Source organism: Elaeis guineensis, chromosome 10, assembly GCF_000442705.2.
Source record: "Elaeis guineensis isolate ETL-2024a chromosome 10, EG11, whole genome shotgun sequence".
Lineage (NCBI taxonomy): Eukaryota > Viridiplantae > Streptophyta > Magnoliopsida > Arecales > Arecaceae > Elaeis > Elaeis guineensis.
In genome coordinates this window covers 16,128,667-16,137,870 of record NC_026002.2, presented here as the reverse complement: position 1 = coordinate 16,137,870, position 9,204 = coordinate 16,128,667, and the positions used below count along the sequence as shown (strand labels likewise).

At 42.0% G+C, this 9,204-nt stretch overlaps 1 protein-coding gene across 1 annotated transcript; it reads right to left on the bottom strand.

Moving 5' to 3' along the window:
- Positions 1 to 4,433: 4,433 nt before the first annotated feature.
- LOC105052987 (uncharacterized) lies at positions 4,434 to 9,176 on the bottom strand. Its single transcript, XM_010933976.4, has 3 exons — positions 8,499 to 9,176; positions 8,236 to 8,424; positions 4,434 to 4,646 (listed from the first exon to the last, which is right to left on the bottom strand). Exons 1-3 carry the CDS (start codon positions 9,099 to 9,101, stop codon positions 4,617 to 4,619), a joined length of 822 nt encoding a protein of 273 aa, XP_010932278.1. The 5' UTR covers positions 9,102 to 9,176; the 3' UTR covers positions 4,434 to 4,616.
- Positions 9,177 to 9,204: the final 28 nt, after the last annotated feature.

Genomic DNA, 9,204 nt, shown 5'->3' with positions numbered 1-9,204 from the left:
CAGGAGGAAGAATCCAGCTTCGAGCTCAGGTGGTGGTAGCTCAGCTTTGGTGGCTTCTGGAGGAGCAGGAGGCAGTAGACGGAGCGACAGGAGATCGCGACGAGGGCGGTCCAAGTCCAGGAGGGACTTGAGCAAAATCAAGTGTTATCGGTGTGAGGAGTTGGGGCATCTAGCTAGAGATTGCCCTCAACTCAAAAATTGAACAGTGGCTGCTGTAGCGACGACCGACAGCGATTCAGATAGAGATGTCTTGGAGATATCTGATAAGGTATCTACTTCTTTCCAGCAGTGGATATTAGATTCTGCATGCCTCTATCATGTATGTTGCAGAGAGAAGCAGTTTGACTCCTTGAAGAATAGTAAGGGTACTGTATATCTGTCAGATGGATCGAGCTGTGCGATTAGAGGCATCGGGACGGTCAGTTGGAGGACACATGATGGTGCAGTGAGGAGATTGAGAGAGGTCCGATACATATCCGATTTCAGGCAGAATCTTATATTATTTAGCAGACTGGATTCGAGAGGCTACAGGATGGAAGCTGGTGGAGGAATCCTGAGGGTGCTACGCGGCGATAGGATTGTACTGAGGGAAAGAAGGGGAGCAGAGGATACTATTACCTGGCGGGGAGCCCAGTGCGAGGTGGAGCTTCGGGAGCCAGGTGGAGTCCAGAGCGAAGTGGAGCTCCAGGAGATGGATCAGGCATGAGACAGAAGACTCGGGAGGACGAGAGGCGACGTCACAAGGTGAGATTCCTATTGCCGCAGGACGATGCCCCGAGCAAGTCTCAGATCAGAAAAAGTACAGCATACGACGAAAATAGGATCGAGCGGCCTGACTCGACTCCTATATTTGCCCATCTATGATCAACAGGCGATTGCCTTAGGACATGGGGATGAGGAGATTCAGAAGCTCTCGGAGTTAGAAGGAGGTCGAATATTGAGTCAAGATGGAGATTGTTAGGATTTGATATCTCAAGATTCAGTCCACATTGAGCCCACAGTGAGGTTCGTAATGAAAAATGGAGTCCAACGAGATCAAGATCATCCCAAACGGAGCTCGGATGGAGGAGATACGAACTTTTGAAGTTGGTATAAGATCCAAGGCGGCGGAGGACCGTCGGCGGCGGGCCGACAGAGTAGCGGCAGCGCAGCGCAGGCGGTGGAGTGCGGCCCAGGCGGGGCCAACGGGCGTCCCGGGCGTGCGGCCTAGCCCACACGCGGGCCTGCGGGACGCGGCCCGGGCCTAGGTGCCCGGCACGGGCGCAGCCCAGGCCCGCGCGTGCGGGCCGGCCCAGGCGCTGTGCCTGGGCCCGTACCCCGGTCTACCGTGGACCAGGCGGTCCACGACACTGTCTGGGCATTTTTCAGGTATTTCTCGCGGTCCACGGCACTATTCCGTAGACCGATCGCGATCAGACGGTCCAGGAACATCCCGATCTTGATCCGATGGTTCAGGGACTTGATTTGGATTGATTAAGGAGTTTTAAACCTAATCTAATTGGATTTTTAGCCTTTAAAAGGCCCGTGTCTCGCAGAGAGAAGGAGCGGTCTAGTTTTTTGCCGTGGCGCCATATGGAACCTGTAAGGAGAGAAACAAGAGCGCGCGTTGTTGAGAGAGGAGCAGGAGGCTCCTGGACAGCGGATGCCGATCGCTTCAGGGGTTCAAAGAGGTCTTCCAAGAGAGAGAGTTTTTGTGAGGAGAACTTCAGGTGAGAGAGAAATTGGATGTACGAGGGTTGAGGGTGAGATCTCTTTATGTAAAATTTTTTTTTCATAGTGAAATTTGCATGCTCCGTGGAGACGAGTCCTTTTATGACTGATTCACGTATTTTGATTATTTTTATTTTATTTTATTTTTTTTGTATCGTGTGGTACTGAAAAGATCTTGAGAGGTAGTGTTCTGACCAAACATCTATCCAATACTAGAAAAAATAGATCCTTCAATATGTAAGTCAGTTTAGCGGTCTAAGAGAAGCATATGCGGTCACCTTGCCTTTAGTTTACTGAGACAAGAACCATTAGATTTTCCTTGATATAAAATTGTGATTACTATAAACTATGATATGAACCGTGTCCATTTAGGTGCGTATATTGTCTTGCCTTGGTAATGTACCATCCACCTCCTAAGCCTACATACACAAGTGCGCATGCTTGCTGTCATATGACTGGAAGTACCTTAAGTTACTCTTGTCATTTATCAGCATTTCTAGAGTAGGTCATATAACTGCCTCCTCGGCATGGAATTGCACTCACATCGGAAGTTAATGATCGTTATTTGTCATGATGCATGATGTTTCAAATGAAGGGCTTGTTTGGGAAATTTAGAAGCATTGGATTTTCGGTTGGATTCATGGATTGGACGGTCCACTGGGGCATTGGAGACTTGTAAGAGGTAAAGGAGAAGACCAACATACAAAAGAATCAAAGTGCTTGAACCTTTACCATGCAAAAGAATAATCAGCTCGCAGGATGTATTAGGAAAGGCCTTGAGCTTTGTGAAAGTCTTATGATTCTCAAACACCAAAAGTTGCTTGCTGACCCATGACATGGCTCATTTTCTGGGTACTGAGTGATTGGAGCAATGGATGCCTTGCATTAATCAGCTGCTTTGAATTCTTACGGATTTATTAAATTATCAGTTTAGGTTAATTATTGATGTGGAAGAACAGAAAAGGAGGAATGCAGCAAATTTGTTGGGATGAGAGAATCGGTTGAATTTTATTCATGCCAATTTAGTTTTATTATTTTATTGTTTGCTCTTTTAGCACGTAATCTCTTTTGGAAGAATACAGCATATGATAGTTCAATCCAACTCGATAGGTGCCGACATCAACGAGCGCTTCCTGTTCGATTGGATCCGAAGCCCTGCTCAACTTGACGTCCGGCCTGGCCTTGGTAAAGAAAGAAAATAAATAAATAAATAAAGAGCAAGAGAAGCATATGCGCAAGTAAAACATCAATGATACTCTTTTCTTTGTGGTTTTAGACATTGTTTGGGGTGACCATGACGGATATGCTTAGTTAACCAGATTTGACATCCTAATATTTTATAAATCTTCTAAGCATATGTACAGGTTATACCAATAGCCACTTACTCGGAGTGCATTACATTTGTCGACCTATTGGTCTCTATAAGGAAGTTGGATGCATGCCCACACTTCACTGCATTTTAGCATCTTTAATTTTCTGCAACTTTAGATTTAAGGTTTAAACATGCTTATTTTAGCTTTGTTTTATCTTGATATGACACGCCAGACGAAATTTACTTCATATTCATTACTCAAAGTTTTGGTTGTAAGACTCAAGATCAAAATCAAAAAGTACTTAATTTCCTTGAAGGGTTTAGAGGAAAAAGAAACAGCAAGAATGGAGCCTCTTCATCAATGATCTCTGTCCAAGAAGTGAGCAGATTGAAGAAACATGATACCATCTTTTTAATTTCATGTTGAAAGATGCAGAGGGAAATGGATGAGTCGATGCGAAGGGACTGTCTTCTTAGAGGATTGCCTTGGATAAAATTGGTAAAAGGCAGTTTGTTAGCTTTAAGAAACTATGCTCAACAATTTATACTTGCAATTGTGCAGCAAGCAAACTAGGAGGATGAGAGGAGGGGAACTCTTGGTGTAAATGTTTAAGACAGCAGCAGTAGTTTAGGACAGAGGTACAAACTTAGTGTAGTTCAGCTGTATAGAAGTCATGTCAGCTCTCTTGGTTCCAGTCTTCCAGATCAGAAGAGCAGGAAATGCTCTTGGTTCCAGTCTTCCGGATAAGAAGAGCAGCAAAAGGTTAAGTGGCAATTGCAAGTCTTCTACATGATTGGTAACATAATGAAGCTGCATTGACATTTGGAAACTTAGCTGCATTGAGATTTGGAAACTTCAGAATTGAGCATAATGTTCAGGAACAAAACAGTCTCGGGATTGTCAAGCAAATATAGCTGGAACACCATAATGGTTATACAGACCAATTGTGTAAATGATCATGTGTGTTTATGTGATAACTCCAGGCACCTACCATGAGAGGACTCATAACTGATGCATCTACCTTTATCACTGTATGTCTTCTGTCTTGTGATGAAAGGAACTGGTGTCTCTGTTTGCAAATCTAGAATGCATAAGACTGATACACATCTAGAAATGTTCAAAGGAATGATTTAACTTGCATTCTTTCATGATCAGCGAAATTAAAATACCATTCTAGACTATTTTAAAATTGGGCTCTAAAACCAGGTTTTAACAACAAAAAAGTGGATTTAAAATATCCAGGCAATATTCGTTGACTTTAAAACCTCAAACAATATTTGGTTAATTAAGCCAAGAATAATAGTATCGCAACCATAGTTGTTAGTTGGAGCTTGGAATTTTTCTGCCTTTTTTTTTTGTTATTACTTCAGTTATGACCCAATATAACTATTTTTGTTAGTCAAGACTGGGTACAGAGAAAAGCATCTTGATTTATCTCTTTCAGTTTGTATATTACATCTCATTACAGTTTAACAGCTTCAGCAGCCCATACAACCAAATACTTGGTTTTAAAAATAATCCACAGGAAGGTGAAACCTAATTAACTAGTTGTCCTTATTTCACCTCTATTCTTTTGTTGATCAAGAAAGATCCTCACTCCTCTTTCCTCCTTACAAATCGACCCTGCACGAAACTTTTAGATGATAAGCAGATTTCATTTTACAAAGAAGTAAAATAAAACAAAAGATGTTTTCAATCACACCATAACATTGAACAACCAGTAATGTGCATGAAAGGTTGAAATTGAAGTTCAAGACATGTCTGCAGAAGGGTCTAATATTTCTTGGACATGGCAAAATCTTTGAAACAATAAATTTAAATATAAGATCAAACTTTACCATGAAACCAGCTGGCGACAAATTTAAAGTTTCTTCCGCTACAATTTCAACAAAATGACTAAAATATATACCAATGATGGTCTTTGGCATAATGATCCATAATGATCCTTAATAATGAGAGGATAACAGTTGCTGTCAATGAAAAGGAAGAAGCGGTGAAACCCCAAAATAGCTGAAGCTTCTTTTTTTTTTTTTTTTCTAGGGACTGCAGTGTGAGAATGTGGTAGCTTCTGGGCTACAGTTTAGAGCTATGTTGCCTTTATGAGGTATGTAGTTACTGCAAAAATCTAAGTAGCCGACCATTGACATGAGGAAGCTTGTAGGTACTGCCAACACTGCATAGTTCAATTGATTGGCACCCCTCTAAAGGTTCACTTAGTGGAGGTCCAGGCTTTGATTGATTACCACCAAACAAGAAGAAGAGAAAGCTTGTGGGGTATCGGCATAAAGCAGCCATACTCGCACATTGGGCACCGGCTCAAACTTAGAAGCCAGGTTGTATGTTATACAGGTGTGTATATATCTTATCAAAAGCTATAAAATGGGCAATGCACCAAACACAATAATATGAAAGCATGCTACCAATGAAGCAAAGCAAAATGGAAACAACATTCTGTCTAGCGCTGAAAAGGGTCTAGTTTGGAAGCAAGATAGGCAATTTGGAGATAAGTTATAGTTATCCTTATGGGTATTTTAAATTCCAGGATAAGGTGGGATAAGTCATTATCTTTGTTTGGATAAATATTTTTATCCCAATGTCATGATTACATTGTACCATAGTACCAATGGCATAAAAATGATTATTGTTGGATTAAAAAACAAAAATATCCTTATATTTGTGGTCACTATTTGCTAATAAATAGTTATTTGGTCATTTCACAAATGTAGGTAAGAAAAGAGAGAGGGTTAATTGCAGTTCAGCCAAAATGTCAAGGAGTAGCAATTAAGGATCTTACTTCGGCTTGTTTGGTACCACAGCTCCTTACATATGTCATATAAAATCTCACAGCAATTAATTTTTTGGGGAGCACTTTATATTGATAGAAGTTTGACATGTAATCTTAATTGTTTTTCAAGAAACATGTTACAATGTCATCTTGTTAGAACATTTGTATAAACTGTAAGAAATTTTGTTATACTCATTGTTATCTTGGTACATCCCTTTAAATAAAACTTCTCTGTTTGCAAACTTCAAAATATTCACTTAAATAATTTATGTTACGTTCATGGTTTTCCCAAAGTCCTGTTTACATTAAAATTTTACAATTATTATAATCCTCAGTATGTTTACTTTTACAGTACTCAAACAAATGCATTAATCTAATTGGAATCCAATTTAGAGAAACACAATGTAAACAAAACGCTGATAAGGCTATAAACAAACCCTACACTTTCTATGCCCTCTTTTTTCCCCTTTTTTTGAGAAAAAAAAGGATGGAATTCCATCTACTTCATCAAGATAATGAAGAAGTGCTGAAACGATTGCAAAAGAGGAAAGGAGAGAGGGTCAGAGAGCAGGATAGAGATGGATGGTACAAGAACGAAGACATGAGCGGAATTTTGAGTTGATGTTTTCTGTGGCAGAAAAATAGGCCAGATCTTGAAGAGATTAAAGCATGACTGTGAATTCCTTGGTATTGTCAACTTGCTTCATGAATACTTTTCTATTTTCTTTTCCTTTCTTTTCCTTTTTTTGCAAGATGGATGACTTAAAACTACATGAGTATAAACATATCCACAGTGGTCATGAGAAAGGATGTTATTGTTCTCTGCATCCAAACAGCCCACCAAAGTGCAGCAAATTTAGTGGACTACTTGGTCACACGCTGTTTTGTAGTATGAGAGCTCTTCTGTGTTCCCTACTTTGATCCAGAGATCATTTAATGCATTTAGTTGGATTGTAATTTGAGAGTGATGGTGACAGTCTCCAAATACCTACCAAAGCAGCAATGGAGCACAAGATGATTGATGTTTTCAATGGGGGTAGGGGCACTTCAAGCACACTGACCAATTCTTCTTAGCAACAAACTTCTCTACTATGAAAATATATTGTTTGCCATGTTGTAAGCAGACAAATGTCAATGCAATATGATGTTGGCCATGGATATTTTGCAGTATGACGATGCTTGTAGAATTGTTGTGATAAGATGGACTTCATTGATGGCCAACATAGATCAGAAAAAATTTTGTAATTCAAAGAGGCAAGTCAATGTACAAAATCCCATTGTGTGTGTGCATGTGTGAGAGAGAGACGTACAGAGAGATAGATAGAGAGAGAGAGAGAGAGAGAGAGAGACGATAATTATGCATTATTTACAATTTACTGTTAGATTTCAGGATATACGCTAAAACCGGTGTGGATATACACCAAAACCGATGTAGATATATGTACATATGTACATGCACACACACACACACACATATATATATATATATTTATATATACATTCATACATTCATATGTACATAATTCAAAGATTCTAGTCAATGTACAAAATCCCATTGTGTGCGTGTGAGGGAGAGAGAGAGAGAAAAGATAATTATGCATTATTTCCAATTTACTGTTAGATTTCAGGATATATGCCAAAACCAACGTGGATATACATACATACGTATATAATTTTATAGAATGTCATCCTTTTTCATAGTTTTCTGAGGTCTCACTTCAAATGGTGCATCCACACACATGCATATGCACATAGACACACACATGGATTCACATAAAGCCCTCCTTCAAAACTGATCTTATCATCATAACACAACAGATATAAAGCTTGGTGCACAAACATGCAGTAAAAGCACCTATAAAACAGATGTTCATAGTCATAACAAAAATAATGGCCTTTAAACACTTTGGTGGGAACATCAGACATGGATGTTAACAAAATGTGATATTCTTGTTCTGTAACATAATAAACTATTATTCTCTGAACTAAAACGAGAGACTAGAATATTAACTAATATCTATACAATTGGATGAGCAGTAAAAACGTCAGATGATAACTAACTGCCATTCCCTGTTATATAACAGTCACTATAACATGCCTAAGTATTATCGATAATCTAAATTCAAGTCACATATACATGCACATATACATACATACACACACATATATGTAATGCATATTTCAAAACCATCATAGCAGCCATTTTATATGTATTTTTTTTATTGGCAATTTTTCCAATCATAGTCCAAGAAACTCAAGTCAACACCAAAGTTTTGCGCTTGCTAATTGCATGGTCCATGCATAATTAAACCGCATTGATGGCATGCAACATGGACTTGGAAGTTGGAGTCCATAATGTTAATCGAACCGGACGGTTCAACAGTAGAGAAGAGCAGCGGAATTGGGCTTTTTTTTTTTTTTTTTTACCTTCCACCGCGGGCGTTTGTCGGCGTTGAGCTTCCGCACCTCGTAACGGATCCGCTTGGAGAAGTGCCGGATTCTCCTCTTCTCCTTGTAACGCATCACCCTCGCTTCCCTGTTCCCCACCTCCTTCCCCTCCTCCGCCCGATCACTCTCCAGCACCCTCAATCCCATGCTCCCCACTTCCACGAACACCTGCCATCAATCAATAATCCATCCATCATCGCATCCGACGGCCTGGATCTACTCATTATTTTATCTTGACTCACCGGAGAGGCGGTACGGTGGAGCTCAGGAACGACTTGAGGTCCATCCCCGTCGATGTAGAGGGATCCCCGATCGGACCAGGCGGTGAGAACCTCCTCGTAGTCCAGCTTAAGCAAGAGCGCCTGCGGCGCACCGCACCATAGATCGACGCCGGTGCCGCTGCTGGCGACCTCCTCCTCCGACGAGGAGGCGGCGGAGGAGCAGCAGTACACCCACCGCTCCCGCCCCCGCAGCACCCTTCGGGCCAGCCCGTCCCCGTCGCCGTCCCACACCGCCGACGACGATACCGGCGACGCCGCAGGCGACGATCCGTCTCCGGTGGAGGTGGCGCCGCCGAGGAGGGCGGTGAGGGTGGGTGCCCCGCCCCCGCCGTCGTCGTCGTCGAGTAGACAGGAGACCGGGGGTTCCCTGTCCTGAAGGAGGTGGTGCTCCGGATGGAGCGGGAAGAGATCCAGCTGCTGGCACGCGGGCACCCCGTCATTGGCGGCGGGGTCGGTGGCGACGGAGGCCATCTCCGGCGGCGGGGGGACTAGATGCCGGCGTAGGCTGAGGAATTTGGGCCGTCGGATCTTGGTTCGGGCTCGTCGGTAGGCGGTGGGGCTCATCGAACTCCGTTCCGACTCAGCTCTTAATTTTACAATTTTCTTTTTGGGCAAAAAGAGTGAGACTATCCTAAAAAAGGGGACGCTTTTGCTAGAAGGCTGGAGG

Bases quoted from the DNA above. Each gene is read 5' to 3' on its own strand.
- LOC105052987 (XM_010933976.4), bottom strand. From the start codon at position 9,101: ATGAGCCCCACCGCCTACCGACGAGCCCGAACCAAGATCCGACGGCCC. The intron at 8,425-8,498 runs GTGAGTCAAGAT...GATTGATGGCAG, and splicing joins TCCACCGTACCGCCTCTCCG to GTGTTCGTGGAAGTGGGGAG. The intron at 4,647-8,235 runs GTAAAAAAAAAA...AGTTTCGTGCAG, and splicing joins ACAAACGCCCGCGGTGGAAG to GGTCGATTTGTAAGGAGGAA.